General features: G+C 41.5%; 1 protein-coding gene across 1 annotated transcript in view; it reads right to left on the bottom strand.

Annotated features, from left to right (window-relative positions):
- The window catches only part of COG7 (component of oligomeric golgi complex 7), a 124,088-nt gene that overhangs the window by 96,221 nt on the left and 1,623 nt on the right, over positions 1-26,244 (bottom strand). The window contains exons 2-5 of the mRNA XM_006892690.1: positions 20,266-20,414; positions 17,150-17,266; positions 9,315-9,483; positions 187-269 (exon numbers count right to left, since the gene is read on the bottom strand). Of these exons, the coding sequence (XP_006892752.1) occupies positions 187-269; positions 9,315-9,483; positions 17,150-17,266; positions 20,266-20,414 (518 nt within the window). The remainder of the gene's footprint in view (positions 1-186; positions 270-9,314; positions 9,484-17,149; positions 17,267-20,265; positions 20,415-26,244) is intronic.

Below are 26,244 nucleotides of genomic sequence, written 5' to 3'. Positions count from 1 at the left end.
TCTCTCTCAGGGCTAGGGATTTTGAACATTTCTTCATGTGCTTGTTGGCCATCTGAATGTCTTCCTTGGTGAAGTGTCTGTTCATATCCTGTGAGGCAAGTATTTTTTACCTCTGAGTCTGAAATGGGAATTCTGCAGATCAGAATTAAAGGTAACACAAGCTCACAGGTATTCACAGCTTCTCACCTTGTGGTGTTTATAGTAGTATGCAAGAAGTTGGGGCATCCGGTCAATTTCCATAAAAACCTTCACAAAGACTTTGGCCTGATCTAAAATGGAACACAAGAACACAAAACATTACCACTGCCAGGCTTTCTGCTGCAGCCAAGACAAAGAATTTGCCAGGTTCAATGTGACTGTATATAAGCAAGTATCCAGAAGCTCTTACACAGAACAAAGTAATTCAGGGTGGGAGATAGCAAAACTGAAAAACAAAGAATGAAGCCTGGAACTCAGTGATTAGAGAATGCATTCACAATGCATTTTAGTATCAAGTGGCATCATTCACACAACCAAGTCTACACATCAGCAAGCTTATCTTAAGACACTAGGGGTAAAATACATTCAAATTAGGGCAAAACCGGGGGGGGGGGTTGGAAGCAAGTACAGGGTGCACAGGTAGGGGGGTCCTCATTGTCAAGGCGTCAAGAGCCTCCTTAAATTATGCTCCCTCGAGCCTGACTTGCCTCACCCTTGTTGTGGCTCTGATTAGAATCATAGTGTCTAAGACAGAAGGGATGTAAAATAACTCATCAACAGGCCTCACTCAGTAGGGGAGAAAAGTGAAGCTCAAAGAGCTTGAAAGTGTCAAGGGCAGGGACAGAACTGCCAGCATACAGTCCAAACTGAGCCAAAGGAATTGCTGGGTTCTGACCATTCCTGACCTAAAAACCCAAGCAATCTGATGACTCAATCTAATATTCTGAAGAACTGAGAAACAATGATAGGCTTTTATCAGATGGCAAAATCAAATCAAGTTCATTCCTGCTCCTAGGCTTCTATTTAGGTCAAGGGAGCTCTGGTGGCCTAGTGGCAAGAAGCTGCGTTGCAATCCCAAAGACAAGGGGTTCCGATCCACCAGCTGCTCTGTGGGAGAAAGATGGACAATCTCCTTAACTGTCTCTGAAAAACCTTTAGAAGGTCAGCTATGGGGTCGGTTCTGACTCAAAGGTACATCACAACAAGGATAATCTGGCTTGCCGTAGTCAGAGAGGACTTTCCTACTTCATTCTAATGCAGTCAAGTTGAAACTGACTGCTGGTGGATTCGAACTTCCAGAGAAGCACCACCTTTGGGTCAGCAGTGTATCCTTGATGGGTTAGACCACCACAGCTAGCCACCCTAACTAGGGATTCCCATCTGCTTTCACTCTTTCTTAGAAATTAGCATAATAAACACTCAATAAGTGTATTAAATTAATGGTTCTTTAATACAGCACCATTTTTCCAATTTTAAGGGGCATGTCCATAGTGAAAAAAGTATAGTAGGTAAGATGGAAAAGATTGCCTCTAACTCCATCACATTCTGTTAACATGTTGGTTGTTCAAAATGTGTACTGGTATGAAGATAGAATTACAATTTTTTAAGTTTCTAACCAACAGAATACATTTTGGGTTTTTGTTTGTTTGTTTGTCTATGTCTTAGGGAAACAGAGATGAGATGAGCCCTGTCCCCAAGGCCTTCTAATTTGGTGGGACAGAAAAACTGGCAACCTCCTCAGGGCTTGAATAGACTTTGTTATTTATTAAAACTAATAATAAAAGTTTGGAAGCACGAGCAGCATCCAGTTCTGTAAACAGCTTGTGCCTCCGGACACCCTATGAACCTGGAGAAAGGATGAAAGTCACACAAGTGGGGAGCTCTGGTGGCCTAGTGGCAAGGAGCTGCAACTACAATCCCAGAGGTGCACGGTTCGAATCCACCAGATGCTCTGCCGGGTAAGGAGGGACAATCTCCTCCTGTACCAGTCAGATCTGATTTGACGGTACACGCACACAAAAATAATAAAATAAAAATTAAAAAAAAAAAAGTAAAAAAAAGAAAGTCACACAAGTGTCGAGGACTTTCATTCACAGGAACACTATGAGTCGCCTATGGCTCAATGACACTTAACAACAACAATAATAATAATAAAATAGAATTTGCCAATACAGTAAACCCAATTAGAAAAAAACATTTAAGAACTTAAAAGGCAAAGGAGCTCTGATATGGCCTAGTGGCAAAAAGATGAGCTGCAATCCTGAAGGCACACAGTTCAAATCCATCAAATGCTATCCTAGAGAAGGAGGGACAATCTCCTCCTGTGCCATCTGGATCCAATGTGACGGTAAATACACACACACACACATACACACACACATACACACACACACACACACACACTCTCTCTCTCTTTCTCTCTCTCTCTCTCACACACACACACACACAAACTTAAAAGCCAAAAATATGAGATGTCAACCTGTGTAGAGGGACTGAAGCTTTCTAATTGAATGTATAACATGAAATTACGATTACTTTTAACACTGGAGGAATTTCAAAGTGCATACAACTAAAAGTAAAAGAAAACTACATTGTGGCAATCGGTGAGAAAAAGGATTACTAACAGTCACCCTTACTTCATGTAGGGGGACAAGTTATTAGACTAATGGCAACAGCACAACAGGAACAGAAATTATGACTCTTCAAGTACTGGGAAGAAGATAACCAATATCACTGAACAATTTTTAAGACATTATTGAATGGGAATGCAAAGGGTTGTTCAAAACCTCACTGAAAACACAATAATATATTTTTTTTAATAAATGAAACTCAAGAAAATGGACGGCATGGGAATGTTACCAATTCAATCTGGAAAACACACAGAGCACCCCTTTGGAGCATGGCCACCTGCTGAGGACGACAGGGTCTTGTGGCCGACGTGTTCTTTTTACCGCTTTCCTGACGACAGAACCCGGGTTTCTCCAGGGAGATGTGCCCTGCCCTCAAGCACTCCTTCTCCATCTAAATGCTTCAAGGGGCGCTGATTCCGTGCACGGCTCCAGGAGTGTGACTGGGGCTGGTCAACCAGAGCCTCACATCTACCAGCCTAAAGTGATTGATTCAGGGATGCAAAAGTCTGCACCTCAAGTCCTTGTTTAGGCTGTGAAAACAGCTGTCTAGAACTAAGAGTCAACAAATGAGGACTTACTTACAAGTAAAGCCAACACAGGAAGGGACAAGCTAAAATATGGCAAATAAAATATGGCAAGAGAGAGAAAGAGAAAGATGGGGTCCAAATGATATAGTTTGCACTCCTGGATCAAGCCAGACCTGAAGGAAGTCACTCTTGCATTTCTTAATTCTATTGACTCAGTTCCATAAACCCATATATTCTTAATTTGATTGAGTTTCTGACACTTGCGACCAAATATTTCTAAACTGAAACAAGTCTCAAATGTAAACAAGATGTGGTTCATCTCCCAGCACTATCAACCAAAACTTTAATACACAAACAAGTTTTTACCATTATATAACTAAAGACTGACTATGAATTACAAACCATCAAAATATAAACTTACAGCACTAGGGGAAACAGAAGAGGTACCAAAAATTCACCAAAAAAAGCTATTCTCTTTTTTTTTTTAGGAGACTCAGGTGTGTCTGATATAGGCCATGGTCTTTGCTATCACTTGTTAGGCATCAGAGAGTTGGACAATGACTAAGGAGGATAGATGGAAAATTGATGCCTTTGAGCTGTGGTGCTGGAGAAGAGTATTGAGGGTACCATGGACTGCTAGGAAAACAAACAGATTCATCCTGGAGAGGGTTAAGCCAGGCGGCTCCTTAGAGGCAAGGATTCTGAGGCTCCGTCTAACATACTTTGTAAGGAAGGAGCGGTCCTTGGAGAGGGACAACATGCTTGGGAGGGTGGAGGGACAGCACAGGAGGGGAAGGCCCCCTATGAGGTGGACTGATTCAGTGACTGGGGTAATTGGGATGGGAGTGTCAGAGGCAGTGTGACTGGCACAGGACAGAGCAGGGTTTAGGGCTGTTGTATATAGTGTTGCTATGAGTTGCAAGCAACTTGACGGCACATAGCAACAACATATGATAACCTATTCTATTTAGACATGTTGTTGTTTTCCATAGAGTTGGAAGTGACCCATAGCTGACCCTCCCTCCGGCAGGTTTTCAGGGCAGTTAATCTCTTCCTTCTACAGAGCAGCTGGTGGCCTCGAACCACGTGCCTTCAGGACTGCAGTGCAGCCTCTGCCACTAGGACACTAGAGTGTGTGTGTGTGTGTGTGTGTGTGTGTGTGTGTGTGTGTGTGTGTGTTTATCTGTATATATGTATATACAGATATGTGTGTGTAGGTGTAAATATGTATATATGTAAGTGTGTGTGTGTGTGTGAGTATATATATATGTCTGTGGATAGATAGATAGACAGACAGACAGATATAGTACTCTTAAATCTCTGCTTAAAACAATTCTTCTGTATCAATCTGTACAACCACTTGCTTCCACCCTCAGTGTAGACACTCAGGCATTGCTTATGAGCCCCTTCTGCTGCTCTTATTCTTAGTTATTCCCCTTCCCTGAACAAACGGGATACTTGAGTTGAATGTACAAGTCTGAGTAATAGAGGCATGGACAGTATTAAAGGCTTCCCATATGTCCACATGCAGAAGAGATGATAACTCCAAGAGAAATTTCATTGTGGATAATGTTGGAGCCCCACTTTAAACTCTCTGGACTCTTTCCAAAGCTTTACCATTTATATAGTTTTGTCCTACTTATTTCTATCTCTATTCATGTAATCTCACTTTAACCATGGATTTCCATAAAAAGAAATAAATCTGTCTTGGCAGAAGTATGGCCAGAATGCTTCTTGGAGGCAAGAATGGTGAGATTTCATCTCACTGTCTTTGGTCTTGTTACCAGGAAGGACTAGTCCTTGGAGAAAGACATGATTCTTTATAAAGCAAGGGTCAGAGAAGAACAGGAAGCCCTTCAATGAGATGGACTGCTGCATGACAGCAGCAATATGGTGCAGGACTGGGCAGGGGTTCGTTCACTGTCACACACAGAGCTGTTACGAGTCGAAACCATGTTAACAGCACGTAGCAATAAAAGAGGTTGCATTTTAACCTCACACTATGGAGAAACTGCCAACAGAATAGGGAAGATGGTCAAGATCACAGCGTAAGGAGAGACAAGATCATCTCTTGGCTAGGCTCCTGACTATTACACCTGTCTACAGGGAGTACTGGTGGGGTGGTTAACTAAGCTGCACTGCTAATACAATTCTGCTCCTCTGCCAGTCTGAATCCACCACTTGCTCCATGGAATAAAGACGGGCAATCTCCTCTCGGGCCATTTATGGCCTAGGAAATCTGCTGGAAGGTCAGGTATGAATCAGTTCCAACTTAACAACAAAGAAAATTGTTTGAGGTTATGCCTGCCTAAAACGGCAACTGATTAAGATATTTCACTCAGTATAATGTCTTCAAGATTCACCCATGTTGTTTTAAAGTCCATTATTTTTTCAGTATCACATAATATTCCATTGTGTGGCTGTACTATAGTTTTTCTATCCATTTGTTTTATTGAAGGGCATCTGGGCTGTTTCCATCTCTTCACTATTGTGAATAACGCTGCAGTAAACACGGGTATGCATATATCTGTTCATGTCACAGGTCTAGTTTCTTTAGGGTATATTCACAGTAGTGGGATAGTTGGGTCAAACGGCTATCTCTATTTCCAACTAGAGCTATCTGAAAAGGATGGATGATTAGACATTATATGTATGACAATAAACAATCTGAAACAAGACAGGTATTACAATGTGAACTGGGGGAAAGGGAGGAAGGAAAATGTGTATCAATGAATGAAAGAAAACCCATCCTTTCTGTAAACTTTCACTAAAATCACATTTTAAAAAAATGTATAAAATAGAAGTAAAATTACAATTGACAAGATTCTAAAAGCTCTGATGGCAATTAGTAAGGAGATGTGCTGTCAACTCGAAGGCAAGCAGTTTGAGTCCACCAGTTGCTCTGAGGAAAAAAGGTGACCAATCTCCTGTGGGATTTACAGCCTGTGCAAATCCTCTGGAGGGTGGGCTGGGAGTCGGCACACAAGAAGGAGCCTAGCTAGTCCAGGCGAGAGATAGAGAACAGAGGACTCTAGGGTCAAGCTGTAGGGGAAAAAGAAAGACCCAAAAGAGCATCTTATTCTCATGACAGAACATTCCAGGAAAAATATTAAAGACTAAAGATGACCATAATCTCAGAGGCCACTGAGATCAAGTGACATAACATAGTCCACAAAAGCAAGGTTCTTACATCCTGCTCTGCTGAGTAATGACTGGGGTCTTAAAAAGTTTTGCATCTGTCTATGGGACAACCACTGGTTTCTCCTCTCCAGAATGAAGGGGGGGGGGGGAGCAAAGACGCATAGAAACAATTAGTCCAAAGGATTAATGGGAAGTGTAATCTTCAACTTCCAACACCCTGTGACCAGAAGAACTGGCTGGTGCCTGGCTATCACCACTCATATTTCTAAAAGGGATCATAACTGAAGGCCCTGGATAGAGTAAGTGAAAAATGTAAAATAAAATTCTAGAACAAAAATGGCCAGGTTTACTGGTACATCAAGTGAACATGTCATAATGTCTCAATCCACTCGTTTATTGATGGACATTTGGGCTGTTTCCATGTTCTTGTTATTGTGAACACTGCTGCTACCAACATCAGTGCTCAAGTCTCCATTTATGTCTCAGTTCTGTTTTCCTTGGAGTATATTCCTAGTACTGGAATAGCCAGGTCATATGGCATTTCTATATTCAGCTTTTTGAGGAAACACCGAACTGCCTTCCAGAGTGGTTGCATCATTTTACAATTCCACCAACATAAGAGTTCCAATCTCTCCACATCCTCTCCCATATTTACTCGACTGGAGGATTCAAACCTTTCCAAGGCACTCTAACCACTCGGCCAGCAAGGCTCCTTTGCTAAAGTAGTTGGGACTAAAATACAACGAGGTCTGCAATTTTCCTAGAAATGTATTAGAAATTAAGATAAGGAAAATCCTTTGGCAGCTCTCCAAAAAAAAAAAATATGACCCAGCAATCCCAATCCCAGGAGTAAGCCCAGAAGAAGTGAAGGCAAACACACAAAGGACAACCTGTTCACCAGTGGTCACTGCACCACATTTTACGACAGCTAAAGGAGGAAACTGTGTAAATGCTCACTGACAAATAAAGAAACAAAATATGTATACACAATCTGTACACCAATGTTCAGAGCAGTGCTATTCACCATCACAAGAACATGAAACAGCCCAAATGTCCAACCACAATAGGATGGATGGAGAAATGATGGTACATTCACACAATGGAACACCATGCAGCACACAAGAGCAATGATTTTGTAAATTACTACCTACCTTGCGAGGGACTGGAGAGCATCATGCTAAGTGAACTAACTCAGTTCCATAAGGACAAATACTGTATAAGAACATTATGGTAGAACATGTATGAGGACCCAGGGGGGAGGAGTAGAGGGCTAAGGATGGGAGGGGGAGAATATTAATCATTGGGTCGCACAATTTGATAAGTGGAGGGAGGAGAGGGTGAAGGAAATGGGAAAGATCTGGTATGAAAACCAACGCATACAACCTTTGTAAATAAACCAGTATAACATTTTTAAAAAATAAAACCAATGTATACACAGATATCTCATTGCTGTCAAGTCAGAACTGACAGCTGATCCTCCAATGGGTTTTCAGAGGCTAAAAATTGCATGAGATGAGACTGTCCCGTTTTCCTGGTGTATCTTTGGGTTGGTGGCATCACTTCCTACCCAGCAGGCCATCAGAGCTCCTTTGTATATACAGATTGTTGTTGTTGCTGTTGTTGTGTATTGTAGAGTCGGAATTGACCTATAGCCAACCCTCTGGTGGGTTTTTAGAGGCAGTTAATCACACAAGAGGAGAATGCCAATTCTTCTCTCACAGAGCAGCTGGTGGCCTCGAACCTCGTACCTTCGGGATTGCAGAGCAACTACTTGCTACTAGGCCACAAGAGCTCCCTTGTCTACAGACAGTGGAACATTATTCAGCCATAAAGAAAGATAAAGTTCAGGTACATGCTATAACACAGGATAAACCTTTAAAGCATCATTTGGAAAGAAATAAGGCAGCTGCAAAAGGACAAATACAATATGATCTTATTCATATGAAAGAAAGAAATACATAGAGGGGGAAGGTTACTCATGGTGACCAGGAATGTGAGAGGGGGAAGTCGGGTTTTTGCACTTAGTGTCTAGGTGGCACTAAGTGTATGTTAACAATAGTAGAATAATGCAGAAAAATGTAATCAACATCACTGCATGTTACATGAAGGAACTGTCCAACTAGCAAATGTTTTGTTATGTCTATTTCAACAACACTCTTGGTACCAGCAGCCAGGAAATTAAAAGATAAATTGAACTGCTGTCAGGGACCGTTCCAAAATACTGAAGAGCAACGACGTCTGGAAACTAAGGTGTGCCTGATACAGGCCATCATCTTTGCCATTACTTGTTATGCATCAGACAGCTGGACAACGGCTAGGGATAATAAAAGGAGAGTTGATGTCTTTGAGCTGTGGTATTGGAGAAACTGAATATACCATGGACTGCTAAGAGAACAAATAGGTTCATCCCAGAGAGGGTGAGACCAGGCTGCACCTTGGAGGCAAGGATTCTGAAGCTCCGTCTGACATACTTTGGACATGTTGTAAGGAGGGACCAGTCCTTGGAGAGGGACATCACACTTGGGAGGGTGGAGGGACAGCGAAGGAGAAGAAAACCTTTGATGAGACGGACTGATTCAGCGACTGGGGTAATGGGGATAGGCGTGTCAGAGACAATAAATTGGCACAGGATAAAGCAGGGTTTAGGGTTATTATACGCAGGGTCACTATGAGACTCAGGCGACTCAATGGCACGTAACAACAACAATAATTTCATCACAGTCAAATTAGTTCATTCATTTAGGCAGATTGACAAGTGGATAAAGGGATGGTAAGTAAAAGGTCACATAGAGAAGAAATGTGACAAATGATAATACAGTAGAGTCTAGAGGTGTGCTTACTACCGAATTCTTTGAGCTCTTCTGTATGTACAAAAATGTTTAACATTAAATCGGGGGGAAATCTAACCAATCAGCAGTTAGAGACTTTCCACCAATCTCAATCTTTTCATTAATCATAAGACATTGTAAAGCCTGGGATGCTGGCAAGCCCACAGCTGTAAGGAGACATATGGAGAGGAGAGAACAGGTGCGCTCACCTACAGACTGGCACGTGAGTGCCGCGATGATGTGGGGGCTGGCCAGAGCCTCCAGCCTGTTCTTCAATGCTTCCAAGTGCACGCACTTTTCCGAGTAGTCCGGTGTATCCACAAGCATCATCAAACTGTTCTGCATCCCTGAGAGCTTGTTAGAAATCAGGATGATGTCCTAGAAAAAGGCAACAATAGAGAGTACTTATCAAAAATGTCTTCCTACTTTAATTAAGCATGAACAAAATACATGAGCAGGCAACTCATAAAATAAAATTTAAAAAATGACCCACAATCATAATAGGCTCAATGATTGCTGCTGTTTCACCTGTTGGGCTGGAAGTGACTCATAACTGATACGCTGGAAGGTATTCAGAAACAGCAAATTACACAGGAAGACACTGTCCACTTTTCTCCCACAGAGAAACGAATGGATTTGAACAATCTGCCTTTGGGTTGGCAGCACAACTCCTTACCTCTAAGCCACCAGAGCTCTCAAGTTTAGAGTTAAATTAGATGTTATTGTTGTGTGTTATGAGAACCAATTCATGAATGACTCTCCAGAGGGTTTTCAGAGACAATAAATCACATGACAGGAGACTGCCCATCCTTCTCCCGCAGAGCAGCTGGTGGATTCAAACTGCCTACCCTTAGGATTGCAGCACAGCTTCTTACCGTTAGACAACCAGAGCTCTCTTAAAAAAGTTACTAGAAAGGGAGCTTTGGTGGACTAGTGTCAAGAAGCTGTGCTGCAATCCTGAAGGTGCGTGGTTTGAATCCACCAGATACTCTGCTGGAGAAGGAGGAGCAATCTCCTCCTATGCCAGTTGGATCTGATTCAATGGTACACAACAAGAAAAAGATTAAAAAAGTTACTAGGACATAATAAAAGGAATCCTTCTCGTTTTCTTCTTTGCATTTTTCTGTAGTTTCCAAACCATTAAGGGATACATAATTCACTTTGTGATTAGAAAAATATCATTTCATAAAAAGTAATTAAGAGGCACTGTATTTCATTTCAGCATTTGGCAGGGATCCATGATGGGTCAGACATTGCATTAGAAGTTGGAGATGCTAAGAGGAGCATGGTCAATTTTAATTTTTTTTTTCTTTAAAGATAACTTTGTGTGTGTGTGTGTGTGTGTGTGTGTGTACTGTCAAATCAGATCTGACTTCTACAGGAGGAGACTGTCCCTCCTTTTTCCAGCAGAGCATCTGGTGGATTTGAACCACCAATTTCAATTCTTGAGTTCATAATGTACGTACTGAAATGATAAAGGTTATGCCGTCATTTGAAAGCATGGTTCAGCTGTCACAAGACCACAGATGAGGGAAGCAGGAGCCAGCTGAGAAAGACATGAAAGGAGGCGGCACTTTCATTGGTGTACTTTACCACAAAAAATAGCGTAAGAGAATGAAGGCCTGAAAGGAGTGACATGTTAACTGTCTGGAGTACGTACAGGGTAAGTACCATGGAGGGAATGTGGTTGTTGTTATCACCTGTGACTCAAAGGAACCCTTTGTACAACAGCCCTAAACCCTGCTCTATCCCATGCCAACTTACTGTCTATCCCATTACTCCAGTCACTGAATCAATCCACCTCGAGCGTCTTCCTCTCTTGTGCTGTCCTTCCACCCTCCAAGCATACCATCCCTCTCCAACGGCTGATTCTGCCTCGTAATATGTCCAAAGTATGTCAGACGAGGCTTCAGACTCCTTGTCTACAAGGAGAAGCCTGGCTTCACCCTCTCCAGGACTAACTTGCTTGTTCTCCTAGCAGTCCATGGTATATTCAGTACTCTTCTCCTGCACCACAGCTCAAAGGCATCAACTCTGTTTCTATCATCCCTAGTAATTGTCCAGCTCTCTGATGCATAACAATTGCTAAGACTATGGCCTGTCAGGTATACCTTAGCCTCCACACTGACATAGTGGCTCTTCAGTACTTTGGAAAGGTCTCTGACAGCAGACTTTCCCAATGCAATGTGTCTTTTAATTCCCTGGCTGCTGGTACCAAGAGTGTTGACTGTAGAGCCAAGCAAACTGAAGCTGTTAACAATATCAATCTCTTCACCATCTACTATGATGCTGTCAATCGGCCCAGTGGTGAGAATCTTTGTTTTCTTGATGTTGAGTTTCAATCCATATTGAAAGCTACAGTCCTTGACCTTCTGCAGAAAGTGCTTCAGGTCCTCCTCAGTTTCAGCAAGCAGGGTTATGTCATCTGTGTAATGCAGATTATTGATGAGTCGGCCTCCAATCCTGATGCCACACTTCTCCTCATAGAGTGTAGCCTCCCAGTTTATTTGTTCCGCATATAAATTGAAGAGAAATGGAGACAGGACATATCCTTGGCGAACACCTTTTCCAATTTTGAACCATGCAGTGTTTCCTTGCTCTATTCTGATGACTACCTCCTGGTCCAAGCATAGGTTTTGCATAAGCACAATCAAGTGTTCTGGGATTCCCATTCTTCTCAGAGTCAACCACAGTTTGTTGTGCTCTACATAGTCAAATACCTTTGTAAAGTCAATGAAACACAGATAGACATTCCTCTAGTACTCTCTGCTTTCAGCCAAGTTCCATCTGACATTAGCTATAATATCCCTAGTACCACAGCCTCTTTTAAACCCAGCCTGCTTTTCAGGCAGGTATCTGTTGTTGTGCTGTTCCAGTCGTTTTTGCATAATCTTCAGTAGAATCCTGCTTGCATGTGCTATCAGTGATACTGTTCGATAATTTCCGAACTGTTGGATCATCTTTTTTTGGAATGGGAACAAATACAGATCTCTTCCACTCAGTTGGCCAAGTGGTTTTCTTCCAGATTTCTTGGAACAACTTGGTGAGCACATTCCGGGCAGTGTCTGTTTGTTGAAATTCATCAATGAGTATGCCATCAATTCCTTGGACCTTGTTTTTTGCCAATTCTTTCAGAGCAACTTGAACTTCTTCCTTCAACACCACAATAGCCAAAGAAAAGTTCTGCAATACTATTGTGAAAGGTCATCCTTGTTAAGGAACTTAGAATTTATCCTAAAGAAAATGGAGACTCGAGAAAGTTAAGATAAAGGAGTTGGCACGAAAAGACGTTAAGACAATTCATGCTCCAATTACCAAGGAACCATGACCATAAAAAATAGCTGTGCGCAAAAAAATAATGTAAACTTTAGTCTTACTTTTGTTGTTTTTCTGGCTGTTAATGATTAAGCCCCTAATTGTAAAAATGGGATATAAATGTATCATGCTAAATGCAATAAGCAAGGAAGAAGAAAGAAGGAAAATTAGAATAACTTAGAATTAAAATCATCAAGATAAAAAAAAAAGACAATTCATGCTTTAGAGCCCACCAGGCTTTCAGTTTGCCATCCCCATGGTGGCTTCCATGTGGCTGTGACGACGAAAGCTATGCCACCAGCATTTCAAATACCAGCAGGCTCACCCACAGTGGACAGCTTTCAGCAGAGATTCAAGACTATGCTAGATTAGGAAACAGACCTGGCCACCCACTTTGGAAATATTGGGCCCTTGAAAATCCTATGCAGACTACTGGAACACGATTTGCTGCCAGATGAGGTGCTCAGGCTGGAAGGCACTCAAAACACAACTGGGGAAGAGCTGCCTCTAAAAAACAGAGCTGGCGAGCTCTGGTGGCCCAGTGGCAAAAAGCTGCACTGCAATCCCAGAGGTGAGCTGTTCGAATCCACCAGATTCTCTGCTGGAGAAGGAGGGACAATCTCCTCCTGTACCAGTCAGATCTGATTTGATGGTATACACAAAATAATAATTAAAAAATTTAAATTTAAAAGAAAAACAGAGCTTAACCTTCATGATGTGGATAGAGGTAAGCTTTCACCCAGTGAAGGACCACCATTTGCCGAGGTGACATAACTTAATATGGGGGAAACACTTGCAAATTTATCTACTAAATGGAATGTGCAATGTATGAATTTTTAACTTAGAAATGTTGGAAGTCGTAAAAAATTATGTGGAGTGAACACAGATTGACATTGTAAACACTAATAAGCTGAAACAGACTGGTATTGGCCATCCTGAATCAGACATTTATAAGGTATGTTGTTGTTGTTGTTAGATGCCATCAAGTCGAGAAGGACTCACTCTGAACCATGTCCTATCCTATCCTATCCTATCTCATCGTCACAATTTCTGACACACTCAATCAAACCCACTGCTGCAGTCACTATGTCAATCCATCCGGTTGAAGGTCTTCCTCTTTTTCACTCTCTCCCCACCTTTCTAAGAACGGTGTCCCTTCCCCAGAAATGGCCTTTCCTAGCAACATGTCCAAAATATGAGACAAAGCTTTAGTGCCTTTGCCTTCAAAGAGCACTCTGGTTGCACACTGTCCAAAACATATCGATTTGTTCTTTTGGGAGTCCATGGCATACTCAATACTCTTCTCCAACACTTCTTTTTTTTAAAAAAAAAAATTTATTTTATTCTTTTTTGTGCTTGTACCATCAAACTGGATCTGATTGGTACATGAGGAGATTGTTCCTCCTTCTGCAGCAGAGCATCTGGTGGATTCGAACCACACACCTCTGGGATTGTAGTATAACTTTTTGCCACTAGGCCATCAGAGCTCCCTACACCACTTCTCAAAGGCATCAATTCTTCTGTCATCCTTATTCACTGTCCAGTTCTCAGATGCAAAGAAAGTTACTGAAAAAAACCCACAGCTTGAAATGAGTATACCTTAGTTCTCAAACTTACATTATTGCTCCTCAATAATTTGGAGAGGTCCCTGACTGCAGCCCTGTCCTGATTCCTTACTGATTACGTCTCCTGATTTCCTGACTGCTGGTATCAATGGTACTGATGGTGGATCCAAACAAGATAAAGTCATTGACAGTTTCAGTCTTTTCTCCATCCATCACGCTGTTGTCTATTGGTCCAGTGGTGAGAAATGTTTTTGTGATGGCAACCCATACTGAAGGCTTATTCTTTGATTTTCTGCAGCAGGTACTTCAAGTCCTCCTCGCTTTCAGCAGCAAGGTTGTGTCATCTGTACAATGCAGGCTGTTGATGAGTCTTTCGCTGATCCTGATGCCACATTCTTCTTCACAGAGTCCAGGCTTTCCAATAATTTGCTCAACATATAGACTGAATAGGGATGGAGAAAGGATACAACACTGATGGTAGGTATGGTATATGGCATATGGTGTACCATGCTGGAAATGAGAAATGGAAGGAGGATGGCATCACTCATTGTCAAAAAGAATATTTCAAGATCTACCCTAAAATGCAATGTGAACTTAAATATACAAAGAACACTCGTAATTATGACTACTGATTAAATGTATGCACCAACCACTGAAGCTAAAGATGAAGAAAGTGAGGATCTTTACTAACTTCTATAGTCTGAAACTAATCAAGCATGTCATCAAGAAGTATTTCTCATACTGGTGACTAGAATGCAAAAGTAGGAAACATGGAAGAAGGATCAGTACTTGGAAAAAATGGCCTCAATGATATAGATGAAGCTAGAGCTCACAGAATACAATTTTCTATGACCAAGGACATTTCAAATACCTTTTTTTGAAAAAACCATAAATGGTGATTATACACATGGACCTTGTCTGATAGAACACAGAGGAATCAAATAGACTACATCTGAGAAAAGAAAGAGCGGAGAAGCTCAATATCATTAGTCAGAACAAGCCCAGGGTGGGTGAACTATGGAACAGACATCTAGTGTTCAAACGCAAACTGAAGCTGAAGACGATTCAGACAAGGTCACAAGATTCAAAATACAAGCTTGAGCATCTCCCACCTAAATGTAGAGGTCACCTCAAAAACAGATTTGATGCACAGAACACTAATGACCAATGACCACACAGGTCTCGGAGAACATGACAGGCTTCCTCCTAGAAAAAGCAAAAGGCCGTGAAAAAGACAGGAGAGAAAGAAAACATCAAAATTAACATCAAGAGAGACTCTAAAACTTGCTCTAGAAAACGTAGAGGAGGGGAAAAGTGAAAGTAAGAAATGATGAAGCAGGAGAGCCGAACAGAAGATTTCAAACGCAACTCAAGGAGACAAAGAATTATAATGAAATGTGCAGAGGCATGGAGTTAGAGCGCCAAGAAGGAAGAATATGCTGGCATTTCTCAAGCTGAAAGGACTGAAGGAAAAAATCACAGCTTGGAGTTGCAAAACCGGAAGGATTCTATGAGCAAAATATTGAATGTGGCAGGAAGCCTTGAAAGAAGATGAAAATAACATACAGTCCTAGGACCAAAAAGAATAGCCAATGCTCATCCATTTCAAGAGACGGCATGTGATTAAGACCCAGTGGTACTGAAGGAAGAAATCCAAGCTGTGCTTACAGCCCTGGCAAAAATAAGGTTCCAGGAATTGATGGGATATTAACTGAAGTGTTTCAAGAAACCGAGGTAGCTTGGAAATGTCCAATCATCTATGTCAAGTAATTTGGAAGACAGACTAGAAGAGAAAGATCCATATTTGCTCCTATACCAAAATAAGGAGATCCAACATAGTACAGAAATTATCAAACAATATCACTGATATCATATGCAAGGAAAATCTTGATAAAAGATCATTAGAAATCTGCTAGAGCAGGACACTGACAGGGAATGGCCAGGAACTGATCTTGGGATTCAGAATAGACCATGAACATAAGGTATCACTGCTAATGTCAGGTGGACCCCAGCTGCAAGCAAAGAATGCCAGGAAGATGTTTTATTGAAGATGCAAAAGCATGACTCTGTGGATTATTATAAAGTGTAATAACATTGCAGAGTATGGGAATTCCAGAACACTTAATTGCCCTCATGCAGATTGTATACACAGACAAGAAGCAGGTATTCAAACAGAACAAGGGAACACTGCCTGGTTTAAAATCAATGTTCAGGATCAGGTTTGTATCCTTTCACCTTATATATTTTATCTGTTGTCATCGTTATGTGTCATCAAGTTACCTGCAATTCATAACGACCCTATGGACAACAGCTCTGATGGCTGCTACTAAAGGTCTCTTTAAAGAGTTAAAGGGCGTGAAAGCCACTTGATATGATGCCTTTGAAATGAAGCTGTGGTGAAGAATAACGAGTATGTCATGTAAGGCCAAAAGAACAACAAGAAAAATCTGTCTTAGAAGAACTGTAGCCAAGGTGCAGTAGAAGGAAGGATAGTGAGGTATTTGTATCCCACGTTTTGGGCAAAGTGTCAGGGACTAGTTCCTAGAAAGGGCATTACGTTTGTAAAAGCAGATCAGTGAGAAAGAGAAAGGTCTTCAATTAAATGGACTGGCATGTTGTTGTTAGGGGACATCGTCAAAAATGACTCATAGCTGACCTGCCAGTAGGCTTTCTGAGGCTGTAAACTGCACAGGAAGAGAAAATCTATTTTTATCTCATGTAACTGCTGGTGAATTCATCTGCCTTTGGGTCACCAACACAACTAGGCCACCAGAGCACCCTTATATAAAAGGCATATAACATGGACATATTACTATAAAATAGCATTGCTATTTTCCACGTTTTATAGATCTAGAGGAGTTCATTTGCAAAGATGATATGGTGTATACGGTCTCTCTGCTCCTGTTTTCATTTGGTCCTTGTCTGCCTTTGCCTTTTTATCAAGATTCCTCCTGAACTCACTCACATTTAAGAAGTTTTGGTCATTCACTGTGTGAAAATGAATAAGTGGAATACTGAGTCAGGGCTGTCTTCAAAGGTTTCTGCATGCTACTACTTTTACCATGCCTCATGGTTTTGAGTGAGTGGATGACCATCTCACTGGCTTTCTCCAAATCCTGAGTTCCTGCTTAAATAGATGTCACACGCTTCGTCAGGAATCCTACCTGGGTCTTAAATGTCTCCTCAATGTCAGCACTGAGGGTGCTCCACTTGTCTGCTTCCTGAAGAGATTCTGCAGCAAGCTGCATTCGGGACTTCACCTGGTCGATTTCAACCAACACCTGAAAGAGGAATGAAGAGTAAAGAATAAAAGATGTCACAGAGCCTGTTGCTCAACCTTCCACCAGCAAGGTGAACAGCTCAGCATGCTCCTGTCTTCAGCAAGTCCCTTATAACATCGCTCAGATAGGTAAACCTGTCCCACACCAAACAAACACTCAAACTGAATATACTGGAAGAACTATCAGTGATCCTTTCTTTCATATAACAAAACTTGTATTTTTTCACAAAGTTGTGACTTTTAGGAATCTCTCCATGTCAAATTTTTCATCACTACTCCTACACGACAACAGCTTTGTCAGAAATATTACACATTTCCTTATCACAGCTTCCTTTCTATATTTCCAAGAACCATCAATTCTGTGAACAAGTTATATTGAAGACCAACTTTTTTCATGCACTTTCAGAGAACACAATGTCGTGTTAGTTTAAAAGCTGGCTTCTCTAGCCATTATGTTAGCCTCTGCTGGTCACCAGTTAAGGTAACCCACAGTCTTGCAAATCATCAACAGCTGTAGGACTAATATAAGAGAGTGCTTTCCACAATGCAAAGAGAAACAATGGTGATTGTGTTGGAGAGAGGAGAGACTGTGGCAGTGCTGTAAAGAGACTGTGGCAAAGTGTAACGAGAGATCCCTGAGAGAAAGGCTACACTTTAAGGTTTTGCTTGCTGGATGATTGAAAGAAAAACTGACTTGTAACTGCTGAGGCAAAACTTGCTGGATGATTAAGGAAACTAAAGGTTTCTTGGATTTGTGCTGCTGAACTGAAACCAGGATTTCCACTAATTGAGAAATTGTGTTTTGCTGTTACTCTGGCTTGGGACTGATGGGCTAAACCTGGACTTGCACTAAGTCATATTCTTTGCCTCCTCAACTCCCCAATCTATTTCCACAACTGTGAGTCAAGTGATTGGTAGAGAGAGGTTCAGGAGGATGTGGTGCAGGAGGATATGGTGTGCCATGTCTAACCAAACAGTTATCGATCTGCTGCTATGGATATTGTTTATGGGGACAGTTGAAGCGAGCAGAAGTCAGTCTCAGCCACTGCCACACCCCTGATGCAGCTGCTCCTTTAACATACAAGCTCATGGGCTCCACGCAAAAAAGAGAATTAATGATAGAGAAATTATTAAGCAAAAGTTGAGACTGTGTTTCACTACAAATATATTAAATTGACATCTTTTCTCAACAGCCTGGTATCAGATGTTCATTGTGGCCAAATCCAAGAGATGACTTTGATCAGGTGGCCAAACTTTTCTTTCGCTTACCTCGAAGTCACTCTGCCATGGCCAGGAGGAGAGCAGCAAAAATGGGTGAGGACAGACACATTTACTTTCACCGCGTGATGGCTCTTAACACTTCAACCACCCAAAACGACAAGCTTCTTACCAGTCATTTAAAAACCAAAACACAGCAAAGATCATCACCTCATAAATAATAGGGGACAACACACAAGCATGGAAACATAAAATAATTCAAGAAAGGGAGAAGGCTAAGAAATTGAATGAGACAAAACTGAAATACTTTTGCTGGCTAAAAGGAATGAAATGAGCTGTAAAACAAAAACATGTCAGAGGGCAAATATTTTTCCCCCCCAAAGATCTTTTTTAAAGAAAAGAAAATACACAGTAAAATAAATAAATAAATAAATAAATAAATAAATAAATCTCTCCTAACTTCGTCTTTTACCCAAAACATTTAAGAGATTTAAAAAAAAAAAATTAAAAATTGAGACAATTCAACATGAACAAATAAAATTTGTAAAAGTTCAATGACGGTTGGTGGCCTAGTGGTTAAGGAATTGTGCTGCCAACCCAAAGGGAGGTGGTTCAAATCCACTAGCCATTCTGAGGGACAAAGATGGGCAACCTCTTGCTCTTTGATGTATACTGGTGTGAAAAACAATGTATATGAACTTTGTAAATAAACCAGTATAAATTTAAAAAAAAATAAATAAAAATAAAAACCTTGAGATTAACAAAGGACTGGGAAAAACCTACGCAGTATCAAATTGTTGTTGCAGTGAGTGGTGTACTGCAGAGTTGGAACCGATCCATAGCTGACCTTCCAATGGGTCTTCTGAGGCAGTTCACCACACAGGAGATTGCCCATCCTTCTCCAGCAATATCAAATTAATGAACACAAAAAATAATACAATTTTAATAGAGAAATTGGGAGGTTTTCCTTTTTCAAAGAAATTTAAGAAAAATAAAATTTACAAAGTAAAAATTAAAAGTATAGTTTAAAAAAGATATAGTTTAAATATCACAAATCAAGCAGCTGAATGTATTGAAACAACACAAAAATCATACCAAAAAAAAATACAGAGATGTTGGGAAAGGGAGATGAATAAGTTGAAAGAATCAACAAATGAATGTACAGAAAAACTATGGTATATTCACACAATGAAATACTACACAGTACTGAAAAATAATGAATGCATAAAATATTACACAACATGGGCGACCCTGGAGAACACTATGCTATGTGAAATATCTCAGTCACAAAAGGACAAATACAGCATAACACCACGTTATAAAACAGGACTGACATGGGGGTTGGGGGAAAATTAGAAAACAGGGGATAAATAATTAACACTTTATTGGAACAGATGATGGAAAGAACTGTTTAAATGGAATATATGATTAGCCATTATTTGTATGACAACAGTCCAGAAAATGAGTTGCATAGCAAAGTGGACCAGGAGGAGAGAGAGAAGAAATTATGCAACAATGAATGAATGATCTTTTTTTTTAAAAAAGTGATCTGGGGGGTTGGGAGGAAAATGTGCAATAATGAATGAATGAAAATCTAACTTCTGTAAACTTAAGGTAAAATCACAATTTAAAAAAATAAGCTGAAAGAAACAAACAAAAAAAAACCAAAACAGTTTGAGCATTTGAGAGCTAAGATTCCTATCCCAAACTTGTATTTTTCTAAACCATTCAAATGCAGTTCCTCAAAGCAAAAAGCATTATTTAGGACAGAAGCTAAAATACCTGCATTGATTGAGCCGTATCCTGTTCAAATTTTTTAATGTCTTCCTTGACGAGAATCATTTGTTCTTTCAGGAAAGATGCCTCCTGCTTAAGGGCTTCAACATCACGGAGAACTTTAGGCATGTTCTGAAGGGCCTGGTGACTGGTTTCTGCAGCAAGAACCCAAAAACAGTAAAAGGTGAAAAGCGGACCCATCACCAGTGAACAAGGGGAGGGAAATGAGAATGCAACAAGGAAATCTTCCTTGATGTATTACCAACCACGATGCTTTCAGTCTGAAGAAAATGGAAGGTTGGAGGGGAAGCCAAAAGTAAAGAGTCTCTGCTGGTCCAAATCTTCCCTAGATCCATAAAGGCCAGGTGATGGAGAATGAACCATCAACCTGCTCCTCATTAACGGGTAGTCAAGAAATCAAAGGACAAATTGAACTGGGAAAATCTGCTGGTAGGGACCTCTTCAGAGTGAAAAGCAAAATGTCAGTCTAGAGACAAAGGTGCACCTGATCCAAGCCGTGGTCTTTGCAATTACTTGCTATGCATCAGAGAGCTGGAGAAAGACTAACGATGACAGAAAAGAATTGATGAGTTTGAACTGTGATGGTGGAGAAGAGCACTGAAGATACCATGAATTGCCAGGAGAGCAAAAAGATACATCTTGGAAAGGGTGAAACCAGTTTGTTCCTTGAAGGCAAGGATTTTTATGCTCGTCTGACAACCCTGCTTGCTGAAACTGAGGAGGACCTGTAGCACTTGCTGCAGAGGATCAAGGACTGCAGCCTTCAATATGGATTCAATGTCAAGAAGACAAAGATTCTCACCACTGGACCAATTGGCAGCATCAGGATGGATGATGAGGAGATTGAGATTGTTCACAGCTTTAGTTTGCTTGGCTCCACAGTCAACACTCTTGGCAACAGCAGCCAGGAAATTAAAAGATGTATGGCCAGGGGAAAGTCTGCTGTTAGGGACCTCTCCAAAGTACTGAAGAGCAATGGTGTCTCTCTGGAGACTAAGGTGTGTCTGATACAGGCCATGGTCTTTGCTATCACTTGTTATGCATCAGAGAGTTGGACAATGACCAAGGAGGATAGAAGAACTGATGCTTTTGAGCTGTGGTGCTGGAGAAGAGTACTGAGAATACCATGGACTGCTAGGAAAACAAACAGATTCATCCTGGAGAGGGTTAAACCGGGCTGCTCCTTAGAGGCAAGGATTCTGAGGGTCCGTCTAACATATTTTGGACCGGTCCTTGGAGAGGGACATCATGCTTGGTAGGGTGGAGGGACAACGCAGGAGGGGAAGACCCTCTATGAGGTGGACTGTTTGAGTGACTGGGATAATCAGGATGGGTGTATCAGAGACAGTGCCATTGGCACAGGACAAAGCAGAGTTTAGGGCGGTTGTACACAGGGTCACTATGAGTCACAAGCGACGCGACGGCACATAACAACAACAACAATTGACATACTTTAGGCATGTTGCCAGGAGGGACCAGTCCTTGAAGAAGGATATTATATATGGAAGAGTGGAGAGAGAGTGCAGCAGAAGATAATCCCAAATGAAATGGCTTGACACAGAACTGGGGTAATGGGGGTAGGTGTGTCGGAGGCAGTGAGGCTGGTTCAGAACAGAGTTGGGTTCAGAGATATTTTTCACAGGGTCACTATAAGTCATGGTCGACTTGATGGCACATAACAACAACAACATGTTAAATCTTAACCCACTGGAAGGAATGAGAACGAGGTCGTCAGTGAAAGCCCTTCTCCCAAGCACTTTACACACACCTTATTGCTTAACATCCACAGCAATCCTAGGAGGTGGAAGACATCTCTCACAGGTAAGAAAACTGAAAGGTTAAAGTACTTGTCCAGGATTTTACAGAGCTAAAGTCTTACTTGTACCTGGCCACAAAGACTCCTGCACACTGTACTTGCCAAATGTAGCGAACAGACTATTAGTTCCAACTGTAGCATCAAGTGGAATGTAGTTAAAATGCAGGGACCTGGCTCATGATAATTTTTTAAGTAAGGAGTTGTGCTGCCAACCCAAAGGCAGATAGTTCAAATCCACCAGGTATTCCATGGGAAAAGACAGATAATCTCCTTCCGCATGATTTACAGCCTCTGAAAACCCACTGGAGGGTCGGCTAGGTGTCGGTTGCAATACAATGACAATAATTTTTTTTATTATTATTAAATTTTATTTGTTTCAATGAACATTCACAGGGATTCTGGGCTTTCACTCCTTCATTGCCACACCATTCTCTCCACCCTCCTCCCCAGTTTGTTGTTCTTCTCCGCCATCCGAATGTCTGTTTTAATTGTCCAATTGCCACAGTGCTTGTCAAAGTCAGTTCTGATTAATCTCCTTTGTCAGTGTGTCCTTTGCCATTCCCTATCACTCCTCCCTGAGAGAGACTTCACCCTGATTCATAAGGAAAAGGGGATGGCGTATTCTCTTAGCTACTTCCTGCTGAAAAGGGACGCTGTGGGTTTCAGGAATGACAATAAATTGAGCTGAAGCCAAGATTAAGTATTTGGTTGCTAAAATAACTTTTGTGGAGAAAGATGAGGCAATCTTCTTCCATAAAGGTAACAACATTGAGCCGTCCAACAAGATTGCTAGAAGCTGGAACCAAGTTGAAGGTAATGAGTTTGGATTCGGCATGAAATCAAAGAATCTGTATTTTTTTAAACATATGTCATGGATTGAAATGTCTCCCCTAAAACATGTGTATGTAATAATTTAATGTGGAAATTATTAAATGATCCCACTCAATCTAATAAACAAACCAGTCAATTATAAACACATTAAGCATGGGATGAAATACCCTCAATCTCATAAGAGCCATGATCCAATTCAAGAGATCCAATTCCTCCATTTCCAGATATGGCCCAGAAGGAGAGGAAAGGAAGTGGAGAGCCTCAATATCACCAAAAAGAAGAACCGAGAGATCAGGGCACACCCTTTGGACACAGGTTCCCACAATGGGAAACCCTAGAACCAGGAGACAAAGAGACAAAATCATCCCCTAGAGTTGGTACCCCAAATTTGGACTTCCAGCCTGCTGAACTCTGGTAGCCTCATGAGTAAGGAGTTGTACTGTAAACCCAAAATACAAGCAGTTCAAATCTACCAGCTGCCCCACAGGCTGGGCATTCTCCTCTCATGTAATGCGTTGTTAGGTGCTGACAAGTGCAGCACGACTCAGAGAGATCCTGTGAACAACAGATCCGGATGTTGTCCTATCCTGTACCGACCTCATTATCTCTGACGTATTTTATATCACTGCAGCAGTGATTGTGTCAATCCACCTGGTTGAAGGTCTTGCTCTCTTTCACCAACCCTCTACCTTGATGTCCCTCTCCGGGGAACAGGCCCTCCTAGCAACATGCTCAAAGTATGTGAGATGAAGCTTTGCCATCTTTGTCTCTAATGAGCACTTCGCAGTGCTTTCTCCAAGACATATCTGTTTGTTCTTTTGGCCGCCCATGGGATTTTCAGTGCTCTTCTCCAACACTACAGCTCAACAGCATCAATTCTTCTTGTCATCATTATTCAATGTCTAGCTTTCACATGCATAGCAAGTGAATGAAAAGACCATGGTCTGGACTAAGTACACCTTAGTCTTGAAACTGGTATCATTTCTCCTCAGTAACTGGGGCAGGATCCTGACTACAGTTTCCCCAGTGCAAGAGATTTCCTGATCTCCTGAATACTGGTGCCAAAAGAGTGGATTATGGATCCAAATAAGACAGTATCATTGACAATTTCAGTCCTTTCTCCATCAATCATGACATTGTCTATCGGGTCCTACTGGTGAAAACTTTTGTTGAGATATAATGCATATAATATAATATAATATAATATAATATAATATAATAATCCATTTTTAAAGTTGTAGTCTTGGATCTTTTGCAGCAAGCACTTCAAGTCCTCTTCATTTTCAGCAAGCAAGGTTGTGTCACCTGCATAACTTAGATGGCTGATGAAACTTCCTCTGATCCTGATGCAACATTCTTCTTCATAGAGTCCAGCTTCTTGAGTTCAGCATACAGACTAAATAGGTATGGAGAAAGAATACAAACCCTGACATGTTGTTGTTGTTATGTGCCGCCGAGTCGTTTGCGACTCATAGGGACCCTACGCACAACAGCCCTAAACCCTGCTCTATCCTGTGCCAATCGCACTGCCTCTGACACACCCATCCCGATTACCCCAGTCACTGAATCAATCCATCTCATAGAGGGTCTTCCCCTCTTGCGCCGTCCCTCCACCCTCCCAAGCATGACGTCCCTCTCCAAAGACCTGTCCCTCCTTGCAACATGCCCAAAGTATGTGAGACGAAGCCCCAGAATCCTTGGCTCCAAGAAGTAGCTTGGTTTAACCCTCTCCAAGATTAATCTGTTTTCTTGGCAGTCCATGGTACATTCAATACTCTTCTCCAGCACCACAGCTCAAAGGCATCAATTCTCCTTCTGTCTTCCCTAGTCATTGTCCAACTCTCTGATGCATAACAAGTGATTGCAAAGACCATCACCCGTATCAGGTGCACCTTAGTCTCCAGAGAGACACCGTTGCTCTTCAGTACTTTAGAGAGGTCATTAACAGCAGACTTTCCCATCACAATACATTTTTTGATTTCCTGACTGCTGATGCCAAGAGTGTTGACCGTGGAGCCGAGCAAACGGAAGCTGTGAACAATCTCAATCTCTTCGCCATCCATCCTGATGCTACCAATTGGTCCAGTGGTGAGAATCTTTGTCTTCTTGACATTGAGCCTCAGTCCATATTGAAGGCTGCAGTCCTTGACCCTCTGCAGCAAGTGCATGAGGTCCTCCTCGGTTTCAGCAAGCAGGGCTGTGTCATCTGCATAACGCAGATTGTTAATAGATCTTCCATCAATCCTGATGCCACAATTCTCCTCATAGAGCCCAGCCTCCCGGATAATCTGCTCTGCATACAGGTTGAAAAGGTATGGAGACAGGACACATCCCTGGCGTACACCCTTCCCAACTTTGAACCATGCAGTGTTACCCTGCTCTGTTCTGATGATTATCCAAAAATGACTGGAGACGCACATCAGCAGAGAATTGCCAGAAGCCCAGGCTGGGTTTAGAAGGGGTCGTGGTACTGGGGATATTGTAGCTGATATTAGATGGATCTTAGCTGAAAGCAGGGAATAACAGAAGAATGTCTATCTATGTTTCCTTGATTATGCAAAGGCATTTGACAGTGTGGATCATAACAAACTGTGGCTGACTCTGAGAAGAATGGGAATCCCAGGACATTTAATCGTGCTTATGCGAAATCTATACTTGGACCCTGACATATACTTTTATTAATTTTAAACCACATAAGGTTCCCCTGCTCTGTTCAGTCAAAAGCTTCTTGATTTAGGTATAGATTTCACATGATCACAATTAAGTGTTCTGGGATTCCCATTCTTCTCAATGTTAGCAAAAATTTGTTATGATCCACCCAGTCAAATGCCTTTATATAGTCAATAAAACACAAACATACATTCTTCTGGGATTCTCTGCTTTCAGCCAGAATGCACCTGACATCAGCAATGATATCCCCAGTGCCACGGTGCCATGTGAAATATACAGCCTCTGAAAACCCTTTGGAAATTCAACTTTCAGGAGTGGGTTTGGACAAGACGATAATGAAAGATAAGTAGGGAAGGGTACAAGAATTCTGTACAACTGTAAAGCAATTGTTTGATAAAGCCATCTACTTGCAGTATTTTTCTTTCTTTTCTTGTGTACTGTCTAAATGGATCCAACCAGCACAGGAGGAGATTGCCTCTCCATCTCCAGTGGAGCATCTGGTGGATTCAAACTGTGTGCCTTCAGGACTACAGCACAGTTTCTTGCCACTAGGCCACCAGAGCTCCCTCACTTGCACTATTTCTGTTGCAGCAGAACCAGCTGATCAAAACATACAGGCATCCCAGGTGTAGGCTGTCACTTTTAAA

The sequence above is a fragment of the Elephantulus edwardii genome, unplaced genomic scaffold (genome assembly GCF_000299155.1).
Source record: "Elephantulus edwardii isolate Elephantulus edwardi_28Jun2011 unplaced genomic scaffold, EleEdw1.0 scaffold00117, whole genome shotgun sequence".
Lineage (NCBI taxonomy): Eukaryota > Metazoa > Chordata > Mammalia > Macroscelidea > Macroscelididae > Elephantulus > Elephantulus edwardii.
Note: the sequence above shows the minus strand (reverse complement) of the source record. Positions and strands in the feature narration are given on the sequence as shown.